Below are 26,643 nucleotides of genomic sequence, written 5' to 3'. Positions count from 1 at the left end.
AAGAGCTCTTGTCTTGCAGGCCCTGTGGAATTGTGGCAGCTCCATCAAGTCCCTCAGCTTAATCGGGAGCTCAGTCCACCAGGTAGGGGCCAGGTCCAAAAAGGCCCTGGTTGAGGCCAGCTGTACTTCATCAGGGCCGTGGGTCACCAGTTTATTATCACCTGCAGAGTGAAGCACCTTGCGGGGAGCAGAGGAGGATAAGGAGTCCCTCAGATATGTAGGGCCCGGACCGCTTGAAGTCTTTAAGGTCAATACCGAAACCCTGAACTCGATCCGGAACAGAACCAGTAACCAGTGCAGCTTCTTCAGTACTGGCTGAATGTGGGCCCTCGAAGATGTTTCTGTGAGGACCCTAGAGGTTTTGAAGAGTCTGATATCCATGATGGTAGTCCTGTCCAGGGGGAGGGGTGTATCCAGGGGGAGGGCTGGCAACTGAGAAATTAGGATCTAGCTTTCTGAGGCCCTCTCAACCCTGCCTTGGCCTCAGGCCATAACACCCTCCCTGCCTTGGACGGTGGTCCCACACTGGCTTCGATTACCTCTGGGCCAGACAGGAGTCCTGGGTCGCCTCAACCGGTCATGCTGGATGACGTCCCCAATATAAGCTTGAATTACACCTGAACTCTGTTTTCGCCGCCATATCAACTTTGAGAGGGTCCCAGCTGGGCTGAGTATACCTGGGAGGACCTCAGAACGACATTTGGCTGTGTAATAGTTTGATTCACATATGAAACGAAAAGGGAGCAAAGGGATACTGACCCAGGAAGGCCACGCTCCCGTAGTTCTCCAGCATGACTTCCAAGTAGAGAGCTCTCTGGCCTGCATCCAGCAGGGCCCACTCCGCCTCCGTGAAATCCACGGCCACCTCCGCAAAGGAAACTGGAGACTGAAAGAAAAAGGCAGATTCCCTTGTCAGAGATCAGGCCAGGCACAGATGCCACCCTGGAAAGGGGCATTTGGGGAGGGTGCAGGATGTTGATCTTGGTATGGGGAAAGGGCCTCACAGCCTCTTTCACACTGGTTTCCTTGTGTCAAGTGCAGGGATAAAAAGCCTCCCTCAGAAAGACGGGGGTCCAAGGCTGTCCCCTACTCCAGCTGTCCCCAACCCCCAGTCCGGGGACCGGCCCCGGTCCGTAGATCAGTCGTTCCTTCCCGTCCTCCTCCCTGGCTGCTGCCTCGGGGGCTGCCCTGCCACTCTGCCGCCAGCTCACCTTTGGTGTTCTCCAGCGGCCGCCACCGCTCGGCATGGCACTGTGCAGCTGCTGCGGGCAGCGCCCCCATTGGGCAGCGGGAAATCAGGGGCAGCGGGAGGGGGAAGCAAGTGGAGCAGGGGCTCAGGCAGCAGCGGCGACAACCCTCGGCAAAAGACTACCCCCACCCCCCAGGCCACAGTAAAATTGTCAAGCGTGGACCGGTCCCTGGTGAAAAAAAGGTGGGGACTCCTCTCTCCTACCTGGACTGGAAGGGCAGCAGCCATTTCCACACGTCTGCAATGACAGCTGGACAGCATCTCTGCACTGCCTGTAAGGGAGAGAAAATTGGAAGTAAGTGTATTCATCTCGACTTCCTATTTTGCTTGCTTGTCTGCAGACAGTTCCTTGCATCCTCGTTCCCTGGGTGGGAAACTCTGCCCTGGGTACCCGCAACAAAATGTATCATGGTTTTTACTAAATGGTGGGAGAGGTGGAAGAGAAGCAGCAGGGCTCCATCAGCCTCCAGGGGTTATAAACGCTGCCAAACACATTTCTGTCTCCTGCAGGACCCGAAACGTGCTTTGTGAGCTCAGACACAGGACAGCATCCCGGCTGGGACAGATCTGAGGCCCACCCACGCCTTCCCCCTGCCAGCTGCCCCCACCCCCTTGTGTCTGGGTTGCTGGGAGCAAAGGGCTTGTGTGTGGAAGTGACACCACAACAGTATAGTTTTCATGGGTACACTGCCCTAGAGTGTGGAGGTTCTGTTTGTCACTGTGGCTAGTAGCTGAGTCCAGGTCTGCCTGCTTTTTCTTTTTTTGAGCTTACGCGAGTCCTTCAAAGGGAAGGAAAGTGTCATATAAATTTTAAAGAACATTATAAAGGATGTGAATAAGAACGGAGCTTCCCTCCCTGAATCTGTCCAATCCTTCTCTAAACGGAGTAATTGCCAGGACAACCACTAGCAACAAGTGCCAGAAATCCACTCCTGCAGCTGGTTCTTTTTTTCCTGACTAGAACTCGCTATGTGTCAACTTAACTGGGTGTCCCAATCCCATCTGGGCACAAGGCCCCCTTACCACGGGAGAAGGCCTCTTGGGCACACTCTGGGGCCTGTGCTCTTGGCCAGTCCTCCAGTGGAGGTCCTCCTGCCTCAGAGAACTTCTCTTCCTCCTTCATGGATGGCCCCCACATCTGAAACAGCAGCAAAGGAGACAGTTAAAGGGAAGGGAAGGGAAGGGAAGGGAAGGGAAAGGAAGGGAAGGGAAGGGAAGGAAGGAAGGAAGGAAGGAAGGAAGGAAGGAAGGAAGGAAGGAAGGAAGGAAGGAAGGAAGGAAGGAAGGAAGGAAGGAAGGAAGGAAGGAAGGAAGGATAGGACTCAGGGCTAAGGGGAGGGAGGGAGGGAGGGAGGGAGGGAGGGAGGGAGGGAGGGAGGGAGGAAAATGTTAAGTAGATGGATCCTGCTCCCCTGCCAGACTCCTCGTCTCTGCTTCAACCTAAACAGTTTAAACCCCAGGGGCAAGAATCAGGGCTGAGTTTTCTTTCCACCCTGGTGAATATTCTCAAGGCAGAAATACCTGGCAGGGAAGACTGAGGATGAGATAATTGCTTGAAGCAAGTGAAGTACACCAAAGGTCTCAGAAGAAAGTACTGAGGGGTTCGTGCCCTGCCCCATGGCCCATGACCTGTGCGGTGCCGCAGGGTCACCTATGCAGATTAATATCCTTATGGAGCCACTGGGGGAGGTTATGGGGAAACATGCTTGGATGGTGAACGGATGTGAAAATCATGAAGACTGGGTCGGATCTGCAGTTTTTTGTGCTGCTGCCTACAGAGGAAGCCATGACATACAAAATGCCAGCGGTTCATATTGTTTCAGTGATAAACTCATGTGAATTCACGAGGAGCATCTTTGCCTTGGATCCATGTTTTGGAGTTTGTGTCGTTCCACAAAGAACTGGATCCAAGTTTTTTAGACTTCAGGCCATGGTGTGATTTGGCTCCAGATTTGACGGAGATAAACATCATTAAAGGCCCTGTGCATATGCAGCTTTCACTTCTTTTCTGCACAGAAACTGGGCAGAAGGTCATTCAGTTTCTCCAGGTGGTGGTGGGGGGGCTGTTCAGATGACCAAAAATTGGGGGGGGGGCAGTGGATTCCAAGGAAATGGGGGAACGAGTGGAAGAAGAGTTGGTTCTTATATGCCACTTTTCTCAACCCAAAGGAGTCTCAAAGAGGCTTACAATCGCCTTCCCTTTCCTCTCCCCACAACAGTCACCCTGTGAGGTGGGTGAGGCGGAGAGAGCCCTGACAGAACTGCTCTGCGAGAACAGCTTCATTAGTGCTGTGGCGAGCCTAAGGTTGCCCAGCTGGCTGCATGTGGGGCAGGAGCAGGGAATCAAACCCGGCTCGCCAGATTAGAAGTTGGTGCTCCCAACCAGGGGTCGTCAACCTGTGGTCCTCCAGATGTCCATGGACTACAATTCCCACGAGCCCCTGCCAGCAAACGCTGGCAGGGGCTCGTGGGAATTGTAGTCCATGGGCATCTGGAGGACCACAGGTTGACGACCCCTGCTCCCAACCACTAGGCCAAGCTGGCTCTCTGGCCAAAACATACGGCTTGTGGGGCAGCCAATCAAAATGTACAATTCTTCCTCCACAATCGCCCTGCTTGGCCTCCCGGTGGCCCCCGCAGCTTAGAAGTCATTTTTAAAAGGTAAAGGTATCCCCTGTGCAAGCACCAGGTCATCTCTGACCCTTGGGGGGACGCCCTCCAGCGTTTTCATGGCAGACTCAATACAGGGTGGTTTGCCAGGGCCTTCCCCAGTCATGACCGTTTACCCCCCAGCAAGCTGGGTACTCATTTTACCGACCTCGGAAGGATGGAAGGCTGAGTCAACCTTGAGCCACCTGCTGGGATCGAACTCCCAGCCTCATGGGCAGAGCTTTCATACTGCATGTCTGCTGCCTTACCACTCTGCGCCACAAGAGGCTCTTGAAGTCATTTTTATCTCCCTGCAGAGACCAGATCCCGCCTTCCTGCCTCCCAACGCCCCACCGAGCCTGGCAGCCCAATGGGGGGGAAAAGGCAAAGATGAAGGGTCTCTTTAAAGCCGTGTAAAAGACGGAAAGCCAACCGCCTGGCCGCAGCACCCCTCCCTTGCCAGACTGCGCCCCTTTGCCAAGAGGGCAAAGCCTCCCGCCCAACTTACTTGCCCGGAAACCTGCCCTGATGCGGCGGCAAACTCTTTCTGTCTGTCCTTCCCCGGCTGCCTCCCGGGTCTTCTCCCGCCACTCAACTGCAGAAACCGCCCTCCCCCCGCCGGGCCCCGCCCACCTCCCCTTCGGCCCCGCCCCTTTAACCCCCTCCGCGCTGGAGGGGCGGGAAAAAAGCTCCTCGCCTCTTCGGCTCCTCCGGGCTCCGGAGAAGAATGATCTGGCCGGGAGGGAAACCTGGAGGTGGGGGGGAAGGAAGAGCTCTGCCCCCGGGTCCCAAACCGGGCAGAGACCCCCAGGAGGAAGAAGGCCGGTCGCTCTGCAGCCCCCACTCCGGGGAACCGGGGAGGCACTGCAGAAGGGCCTCTCCCCCACCCAGGAGAGGGAGCTTCAGGAGGGGGGTGCCAGCTCTGGGTCGGGACATACCTGGAGACTTTGGGGGAGGGGCCCCCTTCCAAGCAGCCCTTTTCTGCTGGGGAACAGAGCTCTGTCGCCCTGATTCCGGGAGATCCCCAGGCCCCACCTGGAGGCTGGCATCCCTAGTCCCCGCCTCGTGAGCAGCCTTTTCCTGGAGAGGAGCGCTAATCGCGGCAGATCCCCAGGCCCCACCCGCAGGCTACCAGGAAACAAAAGAGAGCTGCGTAATCGTGACCCTTGCGGGGGGGGAAAGGGGGGCAGAAAGGCGGGAAATGGAGAGTAGCCGCTGGAAAGAAACCCTCGGCCGGGGGGAGGGGATCCCCGGGAGAGGCGAAGGCCGGATCACGAAAGGGAGGAAGGCAGGATCTAAGGGGATCTGCTTCCCACGAGCCTCCAACACCCGGAGGTTGGCAACCCACCAAGGGATTCAAAAGTCCCCGGAGAGTCACTGCCAGTCGGGCTGAAGTCCGTCCGGTGCGGCTCCTGGAGCAGAGAGGAGCCCGCTTCCCTCCCCTGCAGCGCCGAGAGAGTTAAAGGGACAGAGACGGCGGCTCGAGAGGCACTGGGGGGGGGGCTGATTTCCTGAGTGGCGGGAGGGGGAGGGGAGCGCTTTGGAGCCGGACCCCGGGAGGGTCTACTCGCAAGTAAGGTATGGGGGCGAATAGGGGTCGCCATCCTACCCCGCTGGGCTGCTCTTGTCGTCTTGCATTGGGGCGGGGAGGGGTGGCTTGGAAAGGCTTCCGATCCGCGTTTGAATTTGTTCGCAGCCTTTGCGGGGCCTTTAGGGAGGCAGAAAGGGGGGATCAGGATTGGGGGGGTGGAAAGAAGCGGGGGGGGGCGCTATGTGAGAGCCAGTTTGGTGCAGTGGTTAGGAGTGCGGACTTCTAATCTGGCGAGGTGGGTTCGATTCTGCGCTCCCCCACATGCAACCAGCCGGGTGACCTTGGGCTAGTCACAGCACTGATAGTGCAATTCTGACCCAGCAGGAATATCTGGGCTCTCTCAGCCTCACCCACCTCACAGGGTGTCTATTGTGGGGAGAGGAAAGGGAAGGCGACTGTAAGCCACTTTGACACTCATTCAACTGGAGGAAAGTGGCATATAAGGACGAATTCTTCTTCTTCAGTAATCTCAGGGCTCTCTCAGCCTCACCCACCCCACAGGGTGTCTGTTGTGGGGAGAGGAAGGGAAAGCGATTGGAAGCCACTTTGAGATTCCTTCAGGTAGGGAAAAGCAGCATCTAAGAACCAAAGCTTCTTCTTCTTCTATATAAATGGCATGAATGATAGGCCATTTTGCCTGTAGATATAAGAAAAGGCAACAAGACCAGTACCAGCACCAGGGCCAAACCCACCAGCCAAACACTTTTATGAGAACTGGATGCAATTGAATGTAAAGTAGATGGTTCGCATAGTCTTCATTTTCCAATATCTGACTTAGTCCGAGTTCTAATTTTTAATGACAACAGGAAGAGGACTCAGAGGAACGTCCTGGGATCTTTGAAATACCTTACGTGGCCCTTGTGGGTTTCCAAACCTCAGAAACGAGCCACAAGGGAGTGGCGGGATATAAATCTAATAATAATAATTTAAAAATAATAATATTGCAGGCTTCTGAAAAGCGAACCCTGGGCGTCAGCTTGGTGCAGTACCATCAGCTGCTAATCTGGTTTAATTCCCCGCTCCTCCACATGCAGCCAGCTGGGTGACCTTAGGGACTGGTCTCATTTCACCCCCGGGGAGGGGGAGAGCTCTGTAACACCAGTAGTTAAGGAAAGCTGGCTTGCTTGCCTGGAAACAGACCATCGAATTGATAGTCATGCAGTATTGCTTAATGGTTATTAAAACATAGGGAAAAGTTAGATGCTAGATTTTCTCTATACTTCAACATGCTAGAAATAAACTCAAAAACGGCAAGCAGGGCAACACAGAGAAATGTTCCTTAAAAGCAGAAGTTTTAAAAGTTCATGTGTATTTTCGGGCGGTCAACAATTCAACTTAATCTTGTCTCCGAGACAGTTTAAATGTCAGCAGGACTGGACAGGATGGTTCTTAAATGCTCACATACAGATTTTCTTAATTGTGCTAAACTTGTGCTATTTATTTTCTTCATGAAGTCATTAACCCTTTTAGGTGTACGCGCAGAGTGTAAACTTCTACCTCTCAGACAATGTGAAGAGGGGTGAGAGGTGCGGGTGGTGGGAAGTTGTCTGTACAAACTTTGAGCTGGCTTTCTTGACATGTTCCCATATTAAATGCCTTGAATATAATAAAAGAGAACTCGGTGTGTGACTCTTCGCTTTCAGTTTTGGTAAGTGGGGTGGGGGCCCTGTGGCCTAGACCCCCTTGTGGTCTTGCATAACAGGAGCAGAAGGGAGGGAACCCTTGGCCAAAGGGGGGATCCCTGGGACAGGCGAAGGCAGTGATGTGCATGCATAGAAATCCATTTTGCTTGTGGAAATAATAAAAGATTATTCTTTGCCACCCCCCTCCTCCTTTATCCTCCAATCTGCTATGCTAGAAATAGCTAAAAATTGCAAGTAGGGGTACACAAGAATATTTCTTAGGAGCAAGAGTTCAATAGGCTACATGTTTTTGTTTTTTACTGTTTCTCTGAAATAGTGTGGCAACCCTTTGTCCGACATGGTTTCTAAAAGGTTTAACTAAATGCTCACCGCAAACTGGTGTGGTATCAGAACAGTTTTATCAGTACCATGGCGAGCCCAAGGTCACCCAGCTGGCTGCATGTGGGGGAGCACAGAATCGAACCTGGCATGCCAGATTAGAAGTCCGCACTCCTAACCATTACACCAAACTGGCTCTCACACATATATAAAACTCACACAACAGATATTGTATCATGCCCTTATGGATCCCCACATAATAATTCATGAGCAAAACCCAATAAATGTCCCAAGAACATCAGGGCCCTTGTGCTGAAGTACAAGTTTTGCTTTGCGTTCATAATAATGATAATACTAATATTCTTATAGCCCACCCTTTAAGGATAGGCTCAAGGTGGTACATGAGCCTCTTGTGGCGCAGAGTGGTAAGGCAGCAGACATGCAGTCTGAAAGCTCTGCCCATGAGGCTGGGAGTTCAATCCCAGCAGCCGGCTCAAGGTTGACTCAGCCTTCCATCCTTCCGAGGTCGGTAAAATGAGTACCCAGCTTGCTGGGGGGTAAACGGTGATGACTGGGGAAGTCACTGGCAAACCACCCCGTATTGAGTCTGCCATGAAAACGCTGGAGGGCGTCACCCCAAGGGTCAGACATGACCTGGTCCTTGCACAGGAGATACCTTTACCTTTTACATGGTGGTTCACAGCAGATTTAACAACAATCTCTTTCCACTAGAATGAAGCCCAAATTTACGCTGCCGAGACATTGGCCACCTGATTGGCTGACCGTAAGTCGAACTGCCAATCAGGCAGGCTGTCCCGGCCCTGGTCGCCTCCCCCTCCAACTTCCTCCAGGGGGATTGCTTCCTGGAGATCAGTTGTAATTCCTGAAGATCTCCAGGCCTCCCCCGGAGGTTCAAAAACAAAAACCTGCTGATCCCACAAAGTAGATCCCAATAAAAAGAATGATAATTTGCTGTGTGGTAAAAATCTGTTTGTTCAAAACAGACTTTATTGCACAGCCATTTATCAATTCTTTTTCTTGGCTCCCCAGCTGGCTGCACATGGAGGTGGAATGAAATCAGCTCTTGAGATTAGAGTCCCCCACTCTTTAACTATTGACACCACGCTGGATCTTAAGATCAAGGGGGACGTGGGGGAAGGACTTCAAACCCAGGATTTATGCTTTTGCCATGTGGACAGCACCCACAAATACCACAATCGAGATGTGCATCCAGGCCCCTGGTGCATTCCCGGCTGCACTGGACTTTGCCTCTGATTCTATAATTATTATAGCCCACCCTTCCTAGCTGGCTCAGGTCGGTAACAAGAAGATGTAGCCAATTAATTATTACACTGATACTCCCAGGAGGGGTGCACATCCACAAAAGGCTCTGCCCGAAAGGAAAGATCCCTCAGACCAACACGGTGACCCAATAATGTCCAGCGAGTCAAACTACAACAAATTAAATAAAACAACAAATTAAATATTTATTATACAGTGTGCAAATATAATTTGTCTATCAGACTGTATCATTTGCAGGCATTTGCAGGATGACTCTGTCCTATGAACCAACTGAAACCCGGTGCGTTTAGAGCCTTCTTCAGGGGTCCAATACACCTTAAGGATATGGAATGCACATTCATTCATTCATTCATTCATTCATTCATTCATTCATTCATTCATTCATTCATATTTTGAATGAATGAATGAATCTCCCTCCCCCATTCCTCCCAGCTGCCTGTCTACCCTCCCCTGGGCCCATTCTGCACACTTTCAGTGTGCTTTTGCAGCTGGTTTAAGGGGGTGGCAGGTTACAGTGGCATCATTTCCACACACATCCCTTTCCTCCCAACAACCCTGGGGGGGGGAGGGCAGGGGAGCCAGTAGGAGAAATATAGGGCAAGGCCTTCAGTCTGATCCAGAAGGGACGCTGTCCGGTTTCTGAGCTCTGGAGTTCTCAGATAATCTTCAGATAATTCAGATAATCTTCTCTCCCTGACAGACACTGGAGAGATGCTGCTGAACTGTGGTCCTTGCAGAGGGGTGGAAATGGCTGCTGCACTTGCAGTCCAGGTAAGAGAGAGGAGCAGGGGACAGCCTGGGACCCCCTCCTTTCTCAAGGGGGCTCAGAAGTCTGTGTCAGAGAGGCCGTGGACACCTCTCTTTCCCCGTGTGGAGCACAAACTCCTGCACCCTCCCCAAATGCCCCCTTCCAAAGTGGCTTTTCTGCCTGGCATGATCTCCGAATCTGCCTTTTCTTTCAGTCTCCGGTCTCCTTCGAGGAGGTGGCGGTGGATTTCACGGAGGCGGAGTGGGCCCTGCTGGATCCAGGCCAACGAGCTCTCTATTGGGAAGTCACATTGGAGAATTATGAGAATGTGGCCTTTCTCGGTAAGTATGCTTTGCCCTTTTTTCATATCACACTTGAATCCAACTATTACACAGCAGTGTGTTGTTCCGAGGCCCACCCAGGTATACGCAGCCCAACTGGGGGCCCCCAGAGTTGACATGGCAGCGAAATCAGGGTTCAGAATGGCTGGGTGGGGCTACCCCGGCCTCCTGTCCAGCAGAGGGATAACTTCAATTTCTTTCAATTTCTTTCCTTCCCAATCTAATAACCTTTTTCTCTGCAGAAGAAGCCAGAAATGTGAGAGACCGTATAATGGAGCCAGACAGAGGCCGTCTGTGCCCAGGAGGGCTGGAGAGTTTCTCAAGAGGAGAGAGTATTTCCTTCCCACGTGACTCAGCTGAGAGTAGGTATCCTTCATGGTTCTGTCCCGGGAACAAGCAAGGAAGGGCTGTGGGCGTTTCCTCTTTACTTCCTAGGAACTCTTGGTATGGTAGAATCATGAAGCCCACTGGGTAAGGAGGGAGACAGGCCTTCTGAGGGCTGAAATCTGGGAGGCTCAGAAATTCTGTCTGGGGCTCTTTTAACCCCTTTAGAGGTTGTGGCATCATTCTATACTGCCTATTCCATAGAAAGAAGGGATCCCCCTTACTTAGGATCACGGGCTGCTTGCACAGTGCCTAACCCACATGGGGACACAGGGCATAGTCTTGAAATGGCTTGTTCCATGTTCGGGGACAGAGGCTGGCAGTAGGGGAGAGTACCTCGCAGGGTATGCGTCCCTGTGGGGTCCCTCTGGGAGCAATTCTCTCCCTGATATTATTCAACATCTATGTCCACCCCATTGCCCACCTTATCCAAAGTTTTCATTTAGGGCATCACCAATACCCTGATGAAACCCAGCTGTGTCTATTTATTGATATTTATTTTTAGTGTTGATTTACGATAATGTTTTATTCAGATATTGTTGTTTTACCAGGATGTAAAAGGTCCTGAAATTTTTTGGAACAGTGGTATAAAAATATGTCTTGAGAGAGAGGACGAGAGGAAGAAAGAAACTAACCTGCTGGACGAGGTCAAACACTTGTCAGCTTCTTCTGTGGAGGTCACCTAGATGAATTTGACCCTCCCTCTCCCCATCAGGACTGGCACCCCTTCCATACACCAAGGGCTCACCCTTGAACTCTGGGTGGCGTTTGGCTTGGTCTTGGCTCTCTTGGCTCTTCCCTCGGGGAATATGGAGAGGCTGAAGACAGAGTCCTCTTTGAGGCCAAGCTTGGGCTGAGAGGGCCTCAGAAAGATCCTGAGTGGGGCCGGATCCTAAAGAAACAGACAAGGCCGAGCCAGGGGAGAGCTCCTCTTCACTTCCTAGTTACTCTTGGCTGGTAGGATTTTGAAGCCCGCTAGGTAAGGAGGGAGGCCTTCTGAGGCCTGAAATCTGCTTAGCTCGGAAACTGCTTCTGGGGCTGAGTTCAGCTGTAGCCCCTTTATTCTGCTTAGAGGCTGTGGCATATTCCAGTGAGGTTTACGTAAGAACAGCCCTGCTGAACAAGATCAGAGACCTGTCAGCTTCTTCGTACAGCGGTCACCTCGATGACTGAGGCCTTCAAAGTGTTGGCACTTACCTGAACTGTCTGGGGCCCTCATACCTGCAGGATCACCTTCTCCCTTATGCCCCTCAAAGAAGCGTGTGCTCATAAAATCTGCTCACAATCCCCAGCCCCAGAGAAGTGAAACTGGCCTCAGTCAAAGGCAGGGCCTTTTCTGACCTGGCTCCGGCCTGGTGGAACGTTCTTCTGGAAGCAACTAGAGCCCTGTGGAACCTAAAAAAGGATTGCAGGGCCTGTAAGACACAGGTATTCCACTAGGCCTACAGTGGATGCCCAAAGATCAACAACAAAACTGGCCACCCTACACAGAAGTGATGTAGGAAATACCACCAGACACCTGATAGTTAGGCTAAAGAGAGGATGGCTGCTTCTTGGGGTTCTTAATAATTTCTAATGATGTAATTAATATTTCAAATGTTTTAGTACTATGATATGTTACTTATTGTATGTGACCAATGTTGTGAGCTGCCCCAAGATATTGGGGAGGGACGGCATAGAAATGTGACAAATTACCTCTCCCCCCCACAACTGGGAAGCCTTCCAAACACCATGGGACCCCCTTTAAACTCTGGGCCTCATTTGCCTGGTCCTGGCTTCTCCACCTCCTCCCAAGACTTTGGGGCGGCCGAAGTCCAAGTCCTCTTTGCTCTGGTCACAACCGGAAGGACATTCTCTATGAAGTTGCAGGACCAGATATCCTTATAACTCCTTTCACTTCATCCTTAGTAGCAAAGTATCAAATGTGCCTTAAGGCAATTCAAATAGGAGTAGGAGAATGATCCCTTCACACTTTTAGGTAAAAAGCACATACGTGGACTGAGTGATGGTTTGGCTTCTTAGGTGGATGCTAATTGGATCTCTCTCTTTTTAAGGAGAGGCAGAGGAGGCAGCTGGCGAATTTCAGGGGTTCTCAGAAAAGACCAAGAATGTAGTTGCTGAACACTTTGGGGGTGCAAAAGAACCACAGAAGCTGGAGGGAAGCTGGGGAGAGGATACAAAGAATAAATCCCTGCCTTACCAAGGAGGTGGCTCTCAAGAATCCCCAGTGCAAGAAGAAAGGCCAGCTATACATGGTAAGGAATGCTAACCAGAGAATTCACTCCAGAGGAAAAGAAAATTAAGTAATGGCCTTTGGAAAGAACTGCAGTTGGAGTACAAATGTAATTTTCCTAGAACAAATTCCCTCAGGAGAGATTCAAGTAGGTAGCTGTGTTGATCTGAAGTAGCAGAACAAATTTTGATTCCAATGGGACAAGTACAATGAAAAAGTCAGTCATGATTACATAGGGCAAACGGGTCAAACCCTTTGCCCAAGAATAAATGGATGCAAATTTAATATCAAGAATCGCATGACTGAAAAACCTGAAAGGGAAGACTTTGATCTTCCAGGAGAATCAGGGGACCTCAAAGTATCTATCCAATTACGAAAGAATTCCAGGAACAGACTGGAAAGGAAAATTCCGGTTGCAAGTTATTATGGCACTCGGAATCCCTGTGACTTAATAGAGATATTGGCTTTTTGTCTAAGTGATCATTGTCCATTGAGATTAATGCTCAGTACTACTAATAACAATTTATTGAAACCAGTCCCAGAATTTGTAGATGATGTAATACGACGCTTTTAGAGACTCAAATGATCATACCAGCTATATACCATGGGGTCTTTGAGGCACGCTGTCTTTCAGCCAGTGTTATGATGCTATTAAAATTTTTGAAGTCATCAATAATAATCTCAAACCACTGAAATGTTGTGATCGGAAATTCCGGTGCCGATCAGACCTCCTTGCATGTGTTTTAATGGGATCCCTGTCTTTCCTCCAGCAGGAGATCATCAGGGGGATGAGGAGGAAGAGGAACTGCATAATCTGTCGCCAGGTGAAGCCAAGACTGAAGACTTAAGTGGAAATGCCAGGAATCGAGGTCGATCTAAGAGGAAGAAAGTTAGCCACGTGGTTGAGAAGAGGAATAAAATTTTTGAAGGAGCTGACTTGCATGAAGGAATACACATGATGAAGAAAACATACAAGTGCTGGGACTGTGGAAAGCTCTTCAGGGGCCAAACAGACCTGGATAGACATCAAAGAACGCACACAGGGGAGAAACCTTTTGAATGCTCAGAGTGTGGAAAGAGCTTCAGTGGGAGTAGTACACTTCAAAAGCATCAAAGCATCCACAGAGGGGAGAAACCTTTTGAATGCTCACAGTGTGGAAAGAAATTCAGTCGAAATGGTACTCTTCAAAAGCATCAAAGAACTCACACAGGAGAGAAGTCTTTTGAATGCTCAGAGTGTGGAAAGAAATTCAGTCAGAGTAGCAATCTTCACACTCATCAAAGAACCCACACAGGGGAGAAACCTTTTGAATGCTTAGAGTGCGGAAAGGAATTCAGTCACAGTAGACATCTTTATAGACATCAAAGAATACACACAGGGGAGAAACCTTTTGAATGCTCAGAGTGTGGAAAGAAATTCAGTCAAAATGGTACTCTTCAAAAGCACCAAAGAACTCACACAGGAGAGAAGTCTTTTGAATGCTCAGAGTGTGGAAAGAAATTCAGTCAGAGTAGCAATCTTCATACTCATCAAAGAACCCACACAGGGGAGAAACCTTTTGAATGCTTTGAATGTAAAAAGAAATTCAGTCACAGTGGTGATCTTCATAGGCATCAAAGCATCCACAGAGGGGAGAAACCTTTTGAATGCTCACAGTGTGGAAAGAAATTCAGTCGAAATTGTACTCTTCAAAAGCATCAAAGAACTCACACAGGAGAGAAGTCTTTTGAATGCTCAGAGTGTGGAAAGAAATTCAGTCAGAGTAGCAATCTTCACACTCATCAAAGAACCCACACAGGGGAGAAACCTTTTGAATGCTTTGAATGTAAAAAGAAATTCAGTCACAGTGGTGATCTTCATAGGCATCAAAGCATCCACAGAGGGGAGAAACCTTTTGAATGCTCACAGTGTGGAAAGAAATTCAGTCGAAATGGTACTCTTCAAAAGCATCAAAGAACCCACATGGGAGAAACCTTCTGAATGTTGAGAATGTAGAAAGACCTTCAAGTGGAGTAGCAGTCTTCACTGGCATTAAAGAATTCAATTTCCCAGATGTGTGCTGGGAAACAAACTCTGCAAAGCGTCCTCAGTCATGCAACTTTCTGACCTGCCTGGCTGACAATTTCATTTATCAAATGGTAGATGAACCCACAAGAGGTTCAGCCATACTGGACTTAATACTGACCAACAGGCAAGAGTTGGTGGATGAGGTGAAGGAGGTGGGGACCCAAGGGGTAAATGACCATGTCCTCATAGAATTCCTTTTGAGATGGGGAGCCAAGGAAGCTTGTAGCCAGACGCGGATGTTGGATTTTCGTAGGGCAAACTTTAATAAACTCAGAGACATGATGAGTGTCATACCATGGACGAGAATGCTGGAAGGGAAGGGAGCATGTGAAGGGTGGGCGCTACTCAAACAAGAGCTATTGCATGCTCAATCAATGACTACCCCAGAAAGACGAAAACACTGCAGGAGCTTTAAGAAGCCTATTTGGATGAACAGAGAACTTCAAGAGGAACTAAGAAAGAAAAGGAAGATGTTCAGGAAATGGAGGGAAGGACAGAGCTCTAAAGAAGAGTACCTACAGGTTACTAGGCACTGTAGAACCATCATCAGAAAGGCCAAAGCTGAGAGTGAGCTAAGATTGGCCAGGGAAGCCCATTGTAACAAGAAAAGATTTTTCAGTTATGTGAGGAGCAAACGTAAAGTAAAGGAGGCAATAGGTGCGGATTGGGTGCGGATGGACAAACTCTAACGAAAGATGCAGAGAAAGCAGAAAGGCTTAGTGCCTATTTTACATCTGTTTTTTCCCACAGGTCAAAGTGTTTAGGCACATCTAGAGATGGCCGTAGCCAAAGGATAGTGTCTGGGTGGCAGGTTAACATGGATAGAGAGGTTGTCGAGAGGCATTTAGCTGCACTGGACGAGTTCAAATCCCCTGGTCCGGATGAAATGCACCCGAGAGTACTCAAAGAACTTTCCAGAGAACTTGCACAGCCTTGTCCATCATCTTCGGAACCTCTTTAAGGACTGGAGATGTCCCGGAGGACTGGAAAAGAGCAAACGTTATTCCGATCTTCAAAAAAGGGAGGAAGGATGACCCAGGAAACTACAGACCAGTGAGTCTGACCTCTGTTGTGGGGAAGATAATGGAGCAGATATTAAAGGGAGCGATCTGCAAACATCTGGAGGACAATTTGGTGATCCAAGGAAGTCAGCATGGATTTGTCTCCAACAGGTCCTGCCAGACCAACCTAGTTTCCTTTTTTGACCAAGTAACAGGTTTGCTGGATCGGGGAAATTCGGTTGATGTCATTTACTTGGATTTTAGTAAAGCTTTTGACAAGGTTCCCCATGATGTTCTGATGGATAAGTTGAAGGACTGCAATCTGGATTTTCAGATAGTTAGGTGGATAGGGAATTGGTTAGAGAACCGCACTCAAAGAGTTGTTGTCAATGGTGTTTCATCAGACTGGAGAGAGGTGAGTAGCGGGGTACCTCAGGGCTCGGGGCTCGGCCCGGTACTTTTTAACATATTTATTAATGATCTAGATGAGGGGGTGGAGGGACTACTCATCAAGTTTGCAGATGACACCAAATTGGGAGGACTGGCAAATACTCCAGAAGATAGAGACAGAGTTCAACGAGATCTGAACACAATGGAAAAATGGGCAAATGAGAACAAGATGCAATTTAATAAACATAAGTGTAAAGTTCTGCATCTGGGTCAGAAAAATGAAAAGCATGCCTACTGGATGGGGGATACGCTTCTAGGTAGCACTGTGTGTGAACGAGACCTTGGGGTATTTGTGGATTGTAAACTAAACATGAGCAGGCAGTGTGATGCAGCGGTAAAAAAGGCAAATGCCATTTTGGGCTGTATCAACAAAGGCATCACATCAAAATCACAAGATGTCATAGTCCCATTATATACGGCACTGGTCAGACCACACCTGGAGTACTGTGTGCAGTTCTGGAGGCCTCACTTCAAGAAGGACATTGATAAAATTGAAAGGTTACAGAGGAGAGCGACGAAGATGATCTGGGGCCAAGGGACCAAGCCCTATGAAGATAGGTTGAGGGACTTGGGAATGTTCAGCCTGGAGAAAAGGAGGTTGAGAGGGGACATGATAGCCCTCTTTAAGTATTTGAAAGGTTGTCACTTGGAGGAGGGCAGGATGCTGTTTCTGCTGGCTGCAGAGGAGAGGACACGCAGTAATGGGTTTAAACTTCAAGTACAACGATATAGGCTAGATATCAGGAAAAAGTTTTTCACAGTCAGAGTAGTTCAGCAGTGGAATAGGCTGCCTAAGGAGGTGGTGAGCTCCCCCTCACTGGAAGTCTTCAAGCAAAGGTTGGATACACACTTTTCTTGGATGCTTTAGGATGTTTAGGGCTAATCCTGCATTGAGCAGGGGGTTGGACTAGATGGCCTGTATGGCCCCTTCCAACTCTATGATTCTACGATTCTATGATTCTATGAATCCATACCGTTTTCATGCTGAGAGTTATATCTGCTGATGGATGGTCTTCCATTGACACCTCTGGATTCTTTGACCAGGTGTCCAGGAGCTATGGTGTCAGCTAGGAAGAAGAAGAAGAAGAGGAGGAAGAAGAAGAAGAAGAAGAAGAAGAAGAAGAAGAAGAAGAATTGGTTCTTATATGCCGCTTTCTCTACCCGAGGGAGTCTCAATGCAGCTTACAGTCACTTTTCCTTTCCTCTCCCCACAACAGACACCTTGTGAGGGTGAGGCTAAGAGAGATGGAGTTCCTTTGTTAGACCAATGCTTTGATGATGAGAAAGCTTGTATTGGTCCAATTTTTGAATTGAAGAAGAATTAAGGTTTTTTTATATGCCGCTTTTCTCTACCAATAGGAGTCTCCAAGTGGCTTACAATCAACCTTCCCTTTCCTCTCCCCACAAAATACACCCTGTGAGGTAGGTGAGGCTGAGAGAGTCCTGATATTCCTGCTCGTTCGCAACAACTTTACCAGTGCTGTGATAAGCCCACGGTCACTCGGCTGGCTGCACATGGAGGAACGTGGAATCAAATCCAGCTCACCAGATTAGAAACCCCTGCTCTTAACCACTATACAAAGCTGGCTACCGGGGTTTGCTTCCCAGAAGCCTGCAATATTGTGAATTTTGGAAACCCACAAGGGGCATGCAAGATATTCAGAAGATCTGAGGATGTTCCTTTGAATCCTCTTATTTCATGTTGCAGTTAACAAATTAGAACCTGGTCTTAGACATTTATTGGAAAATTAACACTGGGGGAACCATCTACTTTACATTCAGTTGTATCCGATCCTTGTAACAAATCATGATTCCTTGCCGTTTTCCTTCGGGGACAGAATTGGGAATTTATGGGTTGCCGCATCTTTTGTTATTATTTGCTGTATTTATGTCTGTGGCTTTAAGGGGAATTTTATCGGGATTTTTATACAGACGCTTGTAACCCTCCACGAGCTTCTGGGAGTGCCGGGTAAAACAAATCTAATTAAATAAATAAACAAATAAACAAACAAATAAAATAATTTTCAGTTATTGGAAAATTAACCATCTACTTTACATTCAATCGTATCAGATTCTTGTAACAAAACATTATCTTAACTAAATAACAGGGGAAGTAGGAAAATGACAACATGGCTTGAACCAGAGAGCAGCTCAAGACAGAACATAGGGGTGGTTTGAACCCTCTATACCAGTATTTATTAACCTTCCTAATGCCGTGACCCTTTAATAAAGTTCCTCGTGTTGTGGTGACCCCCAACCATAAAAGTTTGCCAGGGTTCTTTCACGGAAATTAAACCGAAACTGACCAATGGAGTGAAGATCCATTGTTCAGGACTGTATATAAATTGGGTATTTTCCAGGTTCCTCAGTTCAGTTCTGCCTCTTGTCCCATCATGCCAATCTCGCACTTTTCCGCTGCCCCAGACAGATAAACGCTCTATCTCAATCTACCCCGCAAGGCTGTTGTGTAGATGAAATGGAAGACGAGCGATGTTGGCCACTTTGGACCCCCTTGGAGAGAAGGGCGGGGTACGAACTGAGTAACAAAAAACAATTATTTGGAAGAACAAAAATTTAGTCCAGGGGCACCTTTAAGACCAACAAAGATTTATTCAAGGCGTGAGCTTTCGTGTGCAGGTCCCCTCCCTCAGACAAAATTGATTTGGAGACGTCAGTAAAGGGATGTGGGTCCCCCTTGGAGAGAAGGGTGGGGGAGAAGCCAAGAAAACCCATGATTTAGGGGAGGCAACAGTGGCAAGCCCCCCCCCCCCCCCCGGCCAATCTGCTTTCCCTGCTGCAACCCCTGTGAAAGGATCGTTCAACCCCCAAAGGGGTCCCGACCCCCAGGTTGAGAATCACTGCTCCATACAGTGCAGTGTCAGAAGGTATCAGAAGAAATGTCTCTGGGTCATGGTGCAAAAGTTAACCTATATCCACTGAGGGAGCTTGGTCTGTTGAGCCTGGAGAGGCGACGACTGAGAGGGGATCTGATCACCATCTTCCAAGTATTTAAAAGGCTGCCATGTAGAGGATGGAGCAGAGTTGTTCTCTCTTGCCCCGGAGAGACGGACCAGAACCAATGGGATGAAATTAATTCAAAAGAAATTCCATCTAAACCTCCGGAAGAAGTTCCTGACAGTTAGAGCGGTTTCTCAGTGGAACAGGCTTCCTCGGGAGGTGGTGGGTTTCTCCATCTGTGGAAATTCTTAAGCAGAGGCTGGAGAGCCATCTGACGGAGAGGCTGATTCTGGGAAGGCTCAAGGGGGTGGCAGGTGACAGTGGATGAGCGATTGGGATGTGAGTGTCCTGCACAGTGCAGGGGGTTGGACTACATGACCCAGGAGGACCCTTCCAACTATTATTCTATGATTCTATAATCAGCCATCTCAGAAAATGGGGGGGGGGGAGAAAATGAAGGCACCCTGAAGCTGGCTGACCTTAAGGAAGCCAGCAAAGGGGGAGTCCCTGATCCCCCTTGGCAGTGGGGCTTGTGCCCAGAAAAGTGGATTTGATATGAGTCCAGATGACCCTTCACTGTGCCAGGGGAAAGCTGCTCTCTGCCACAGGTATGCTGCAAGAATCTCAGAGAGACAGTCTGATATCTTCCCCCCCCCCCCCAAGCATAACAGGGACAAAGGACTGCAGTGGCTCAGGGGCTAATGGCCCTTCCTGTTCTTTCTTGACTGAATAGGATTTCTGGAATCCTTTCCTGCCTCACAATCACTGGTGCATCAAGGTTCTATTGACACAAAGGCTCTGTTAAGTGTTTCCTCCAGGCTAGTATGCAAATCTGGCCAGCACCTCTAGACCACCCAAAACATTCCAGTCCAGGAAGTTTCCCCTCATAAGGCCATCATAATTTCAGTGCCAGAGCCTGGTTTGCCCATTAATGCACTAGAGCGGGGGTAGTCAACCTGTGGTCCTCCAGATGTCCATGGACTACAATTCCCATGAGCCCCTGCCAGCATTTGCTGGCAGGGGCTCATGGGAATTGTAGTCCATGGACATCTGGAGGACCACAGGTTGACTACCCCTGCACTCGAGTGTCCTTTCACAGTTCTTTTGATCCTGTTGCCTATTGTATCTGGGCATCCTGCCCTGGCCAGGAACAAAACTGGCTACAAAAACAAAGTTCAGAAATCCACCATTTTTGTCCGGTCCCAGGTGGGCTGCTGAATCTCTGGAGGTCTCCCCACGTCGGATAGTAAAAAATCACCTTCTCTAACACAATCTAATCCTCTGTTGCATCCATTCACCTCTTTTTTAATGTCCTCTGAATGTTTTGAGTTCATTTGAAAGTGTGTATGAATTTAGGATTTTTTTTTGTTCAATAAAACTTATTTCCGAGTCTTACGTCTGCCTGTGCCTGAGAGTTTCTGGCTAAGAATTCTGTTAGGAACCCAGAGGTTGAGCTGCAGGAATAACTATTTACGAATTTTACAAAGATTTATTACATAAAGTGCACTAATTCAACATAGTAAAAACATGGTTGTCATAATTTAAAAACGACGAACTCGGTCCCCTTCTCCCTCTTGGGGCTGCAGGGAAAAGGAAAGGCCTCCTCTCATCTCCTGGAGCCCGACTGGGTGTCCTTATGAGGCTGACCTTGGCAGCCCCTCGTCCCTGTGACCCAGGAGGATCGGAGCCGGCCTGCTTTGCATGACCTGAGGGGGGGGCTCGACTGCCTCCCCCTCCCCGCATTCCCTGAGGTGGGGGGGGATCAGGGCTGCCCCCTGCCCCCCTCCCTTGAGTCGCACGGGCGGAGATGAGGACAGCCCGGCTGGGCTCTGGCGAAGAGCCCTTTTCCCTTCCCTACTGCCCTGGGAGAGAGAGAGCGCGGAAGGTGCAGGGACCAGGGGCAGAGAGGCGCCAGAGCATGATGGAGAGTCGCAGTCGGGTCAGGTCTCCTTCAGGCTTATTCGCAGCCCAGGCGGGGGAGGAAGGGCGGGGTGCGGATTTGGGGCAGTGGAAAGAACAAACTGGAAGGAAGGCATCGGCCAGGAGGCCCCAGTTGGCTTTCATAAGCTATTTTCCCGGAGGAGGCTTACAATCGCCTTCCCTTTCCTCCCCCCACAACAGACACCCTGTGAGGCTAACAACCTGTCCATATCTGCTTAGGAAAACATTCAAAGGCATCCATATATGGTCATGCTAACCTACCCAAGCTCACAAAATGGCCCATGATTGGCCTGGACAGAGAGGGAAAGGGGAGGGGCCTCAGCCACAAACATCCTTGCTGGCCAAGGAGTGTTGCACATGGAGTGCATTCCTGCCTGCAAGGTGGCCTTGCCCTCTCTGGAAGCGGCATCTCCACTCAATCCCGGGCATGGAGCCCTCAAAGTTCTGTAAAACGGAGCTCTTCTGCAAGGTCTTTGGTTGAGGCCGGGTTGCTTAAGAGCTTTGCCCCCCTCCCCTCCCCTCCCCAGGCTTTACTGTATCATCAATTGAACCCTTTGTGGATGGTTGTGGAGGGGGTGGAAGACTTTTTTCTTTCAGCCACCTGGAGGCGTATAGTTTTTAAGGATCTGGGATGTTACGTAATCCGTCTTGAGTCCTGCCAAGGAGGAAGGCAGACTATAAGTGTAAGTAATAAAATAAGGGGTAGGCCCTTCGCTGAGCTAGGAGGGAAAGTGGCTGCCACCCTGCATTGTTATTGTTCTTTCTGGTTCACCCTAAGCAACACAGGCCAAGCACAAGGCTACCCATAAAGAAATAGGTCAACTGGCAGACCTGTCGGCTGCAGTTGATGTGGTCAACCATAAGCTATTGGCCCACCGCCTCGCTGGGACTGGAATTACTGGGACTGAAATGGCTCGTCTCCTTCCTCTGGAACCGGACGGAGAGGGTGGCGGTGGGGGATGAGCTGTCAGACCCCTAAGGGTAGCCTTCTGGGGTGCCTGCAGGGGTGATAATCTCCCCCACGTTTTTTAACATCCATGTACGCCCTCTAGCCCAGCTGGTCCAGGGCTATGGTCTGGGTTGTCAGCAATATGCGGATGACACCCAGCTCTACCTCCTAATGGATGGATGGACGGACTCCCACCCGCCCCAACCCCGATACATTCACCAGTTGTTTGGAAGCAGTGGCTGGATGGCTCAGGCAGAATCGTCTGAAGCTCAACCCCTCCAAGACAGAGGTCCTGTGGCTGAGTAGAAGTGGGCAGGAAGTGGGCACCATTCTCTGCATGGATGGTGTGCAGTTAACTCCTGCATCAGTTGCCAGGAATTTGGGAATGACCTTTGATGGCTCCATTTCCATGGAGGCTCAGGTCATGAAAGTAGCCCATACAGTGTTCTTCCATCTACACGGCTACTAGCACCCTACCTATCCTCCGACCACCTGGCCACAATGATCCATGCAACGGTCACTTCCAGATTAGACTACTGTAACTTGCTCTACGCGAGCCTGCCCTTGGCTTTGATCTGGAAACTGCAGCTTTCTCATTGTTTGAATAGGAGCAGCTCCTCCTCCCCACTGCCGGTCAACCCCTGGGAATCTATATCTGTTTGCTCCTGAGTTGCAGAAACCAGGTAAATGCGAAGAGGAGATCAGTGGCTGGGCTGGAAAAGGACCCTGTGCGGATGCCTCTCTGGGAGTCTAGCGACCTTAGTATTGGGTACTGTCCCAGGGTGTCTGCCCTCCATACAGCCCTTTTCTCCAGGAAACTGATCTTTGCAATCTGGTGATGAGCTGTAATTCCAGGGGATCCCCAGGTCCCCCCTGGAGGCTGGCATCCCTGAACCTCCATGGAGCACAAGGTCAGCCCTTTTCAGGAGAACCGATCTTTGAAATCTGGTGAGGAGCTGTAATTCCAGGGGATCCCCAGGTCCCACCTGGAGCTTGGCATCCCCAGCTGAGAGCTACCACACCTGGATCCAATGCAAGGACTGAGCACAGCCTGCAAAAGAGATTCCTTTCTTCCCTGGTTTCCTCTTGCCCTGGCAGCCAGTTCTGACCCTGAGAAAATGTAATCCCAGGTCTTGCCAACCTCCTGGGGGCAACTGGAAATCTCCCAAAGTGACAAGTGTTCTCCAAATCACAGATCATTTCCCCTGAGAAGAATTCCTGCTCTGCATGGGGGGCTTCAGAACAGCTGACATGAAGGTTTCCTTGTTTTCCTCAGGCAAGGCTGGCTGTTTAGCACACTGCACAAACAAAAATGACACTTCAGTTCACAAGCATGTATTTACGATGACACGCACCCTGTAAACATATGAGTTCTGGGGGTGTGACAGGGAAGCATGGTTGGATTACAAGATATCTGGGGTTTCTCAAAGCCTGGAGAATGTTTCTCAACAATAAAAACATTGAGAAACCCTGGTCTAGTTTCTCCCATAACAAATCCATTGAAGTTCTTGAGTGTGGAATTTGTGAATAAAGCTCTTTCCACTCTCTGAGAATACAAAAGGTTTCTCCCCTGTGTGGGTTCTTTGATGCAGCTGAAGAACCCTCCTGCATCTGAATTTCTTTTCACACTCCAAGCATTCAAAAGGTTTCTCCCCAATGTGGATTCTTTGATGCTCCTGAAGGGTGCCACTCCGACTGAATTTCTTTCCACACTCCAAGCACTCAAAAGGCTTCTCCCCTGTGTGGATTCTATGATGCAGCTGAAGGGTGCCACTCCGACTGAATTTCTTTCCACACTCCAAGCACTCAAAAGGTTTCTCCCCTGTGTGAATTATTTGATGCTGCTGAAGATGGCTACCCTTATTGAATTTCTTTCCACATTCTAAGCATTCGAAAGGTTTCTCCCCCGTGTGAATTCTTTGATGTTGCTGAAGTTGGCCACTCCAATTGAATTTCTTTCCACACTCTGAGCATTCAAAAGGTTTCTCCTCCGTGTGGATTCTATGATGCCGCTGAAGTTGGCCACTCTGACTAAATTTCTGTCCACACTCTGAGCATTCAAAAGGTTTCTCCTCTGTGTGGATTCTATGATGCCGCTGAAGATCCCTACTGCATCTGAATTTCTTTCCACACTCCAAGCAAACAAAAGGTTTCTGCCCTGTGTGAATTCTTTGATGCTGCTGAAGATAGCGACTCTGACTGAATTTCTTCCCACACTCTAAGCATTCAAAGGGTTTCTCTCCCATGTGGATTCTATGATGCCGCTGAAGTAGGCCAAACCCACTGAATTTCTTTCCACAATCTAAGCATTCAAAGGGTTTCTCCCCCGTGTGGATTCTTTGATGCTGCTGAAGTTGGCCACTCCAAATGAATTTCTTTCCACACTCCAAGCAAACAAAAGGTTTCTCCCCTGTGTGAATTCTTTGATGCTGCTGAAGATATCTACTCTGACTGAATTTCTTTCCACACTCTGAGCATTCAACACATTTCTCTCCTGTGTGGGTTCTTTGATGCTGCTGAACATCACTATTACATCTGAATTTCTTCCCACACTCTGAGCATTCAAAAGGCTTCTCCACTGTGTGCGTTCTTTGATGCCTCTGAAAATTACACTTGTGTCTGAATTTCTTTCCACACTCTGAGCATTCAAAATGTTTTTCCCCTGTGTGGATCCTTTGGTGCTGCTGAAGATATCTACTCTGACTGAATTTCTTTCCACATTCTGAGCATTCAAAAGGCTTCCCCAGTGCATGGATTCCTTGATGCTTCTTAAGATCGCTACTGCGTCTGAATTTCTTTCCACACTCTGAGCATTCAAAAGATTTCTCCCCTGTGTGGATTCTTTGATGCCGCTGAAGGTTGCCATTCTGACTAAATTTCTTTCCACATTCAGGGCATTCAAAAGACTTCTCCCCTGTGTGGATTCTTTGATGCTTCTGAAGATGGTACCTCCCACTGAATTTGTTTCCGCAATCTGAGCACTGAAAAGGTTTTTCCCCTGTGTAGGTTCTTTGACTATGACAGAATTTTCTGGCTTCTTCTGCAGAGAAAGAAATCGTTCTTAGATAGATAAGGAAATAAATTTCAAGGAAGAAGCAAAAAATACATACATGGTCAGGATCAAAGGACAGAAGTAGAAACCATACATTGCTGTTCACAGACACAGTGGATGACAGTATTATTATTATTAGTAGTATAGTAGTAGTAGAAGAAGAAGAAGAAGAAGAAGAAGAAGAAGAAGAAGAAGAAGAAGAATGGGTTCTTATATGCCACTTTTCTATATTACTGCTCGGTCAGACCATCTTTATCAGTGCTGTAGCAAGTCCAAGGTCAGCCAGCTGGTTGCATGTGGGGACCATAGAATCACACCCGCACTCTTGACCACTACGCCAAGCTGGCTCTCCCCCTCCCCAGGGGGGCGGGGCAGTTAGAAAGTATGGCCACGGAGAACTTAGAATCTGGCCCCTTTCAGGGTCTTTCTGAGGCCCCCTCATCCTCACTTTGGCCTCAGGGAATGACATCCTCCCTGCCATAGCTGATGGTCCCAACACAGGCCTCAGTTACCGCTGGGCCAGACAGGAGGCCTGGTTTGCCCCACCCAGCCATGTGGAATTCTGCTTCTGCTGTCATTGCATACCTGAGCTGCCCAGCTGGGCTGGATATACCTGGTGAGCCTCAAAACAAAATATCACTGTGTACTAGTTTCATTCTCATATGAAAAAGGAACAAAGCATACTTACCAAGAAAGACCACGCTCCCCCAGTTCTCCAACATGACTTCCCTGTACAGAGCTCTTTGGCCTGGATCCAGCAGGGCCCACTCCACATCTGAGAAATCCACCACCACCTCCTCAAAGGAAATGGGAGACTGAAAGAAAAGGGAGGTTCCCTCCTCAGAGATCATGCCAAGAGCTCTGAGCCCCCAGGCTGTCCCCTGCTCCTCTCTCCTACCTGGACTGCAAGTGCAGCAGCCGTTTCTTCCCCTCTGCAAGGACGACGGTTCAACAGCATCTTTCCACTGCCTGTCAGGAAGAGGAGAATGTGCCCTGTGAACTCCAGAGCTAGAAAGGGGACAGCATCCCAACTGGATCAGATCGAAGGCACAGGACAACTCTGATCCATCCTCTATATGGCTGCCTTTTAAATTATTGAAGATGGTTATGAGGTACCCTCTCAGGCTCCTTCTCTCCAGGCTAAACAGGCCAAGCTCCCCCAACCTTTCTTCATACGTCTTAGTCTCCAAACCCCTCACCATCTTTGTTGCCCTCCTCTGGACACGCTCCAGTTTGTCTACATCCCTCTTCAACTGGGGTGCCCAAAACTGAACACAGGACTCCAGGTGAGGCCGAACCAGAGCAGAGTAAAGCGATACCATCACCTCCCGTGATCTGGACACAATACTCTGTTTGATACAGCCCAAAATCCCATTTGCCTTTTTAGCCACCTAGTCACGCTGCTGACTCATGTTCAATGTATGGTCTACTAAGACTCCTAGATCCTTTTCGCACATGCTACTGCCAAGACAGGTCTCCCCCATCCTATATTGGTGTATTTGGTTTTTCCTACCTAAATGCAAAACTTTACATTTGTCCCTATTGAACTTCATTATATTCAGTTTAGCCCACTTCTCAAGTTTATCAAGATTATCCTGTATTCTGATTGTATCTTCGGTTGTGTTTGCTACCACTCCCAGTTTAGTGTGCAAATTTAATAAGTATCCCCTCTAATGCCTCATCCACATAATTTATAAATATGTTGAACAACACAGGCCTCAGGACAGATCCCTGGGGAACTCCACTTGTCACTCTTCTCCAAAAGG

At 49.1% G+C, this 26,643-nt stretch overlaps 2 protein-coding genes across 2 annotated transcripts in view; one reads left to right on the top strand and one right to left on the bottom strand.

The window, feature by feature from the left end:
* Positions 1–26,643, bottom strand: part of LOC143834154 (uncharacterized) — a 45,785-nt gene that overhangs the window by 4,790 nt on the left and 14,352 nt on the right. The window contains 1 exon segment of the mRNA XM_077330759.1: positions 23,453–23,856. Coding sequence (XP_077186874.1) covers positions 23,453–23,856 — 404 coding nt within the window.
* LOC143834029 (uncharacterized) lies at positions 4,581–18,011 on the top strand. The gene is made up of 6 exons (XM_077330541.1): positions 4,581–4,653; positions 9,453–9,523; positions 9,715–9,841; positions 10,084–10,203; positions 12,280–12,480; positions 13,229–18,011. Exons 1-6 carry the CDS (start codon positions 4,626–4,628, stop codon positions 14,437–14,439), a joined length of 1,758 nt encoding a protein of 585 aa, XP_077186656.1. The 5' UTR covers positions 4,581–4,625; the 3' UTR covers positions 14,440–18,011.

The sequence above is a fragment of the Paroedura picta genome, chromosome 3 (assembly GCF_049243985.1).
Source record: "Paroedura picta isolate Pp20150507F chromosome 3, Ppicta_v3.0, whole genome shotgun sequence".
NCBI lineage: Eukaryota > Metazoa > Chordata > Lepidosauria > Squamata > Gekkonidae > Paroedura > Paroedura picta.
Note: the sequence above shows the minus strand (reverse complement) of the source record. Positions and strands in the feature narration are given on the sequence as shown.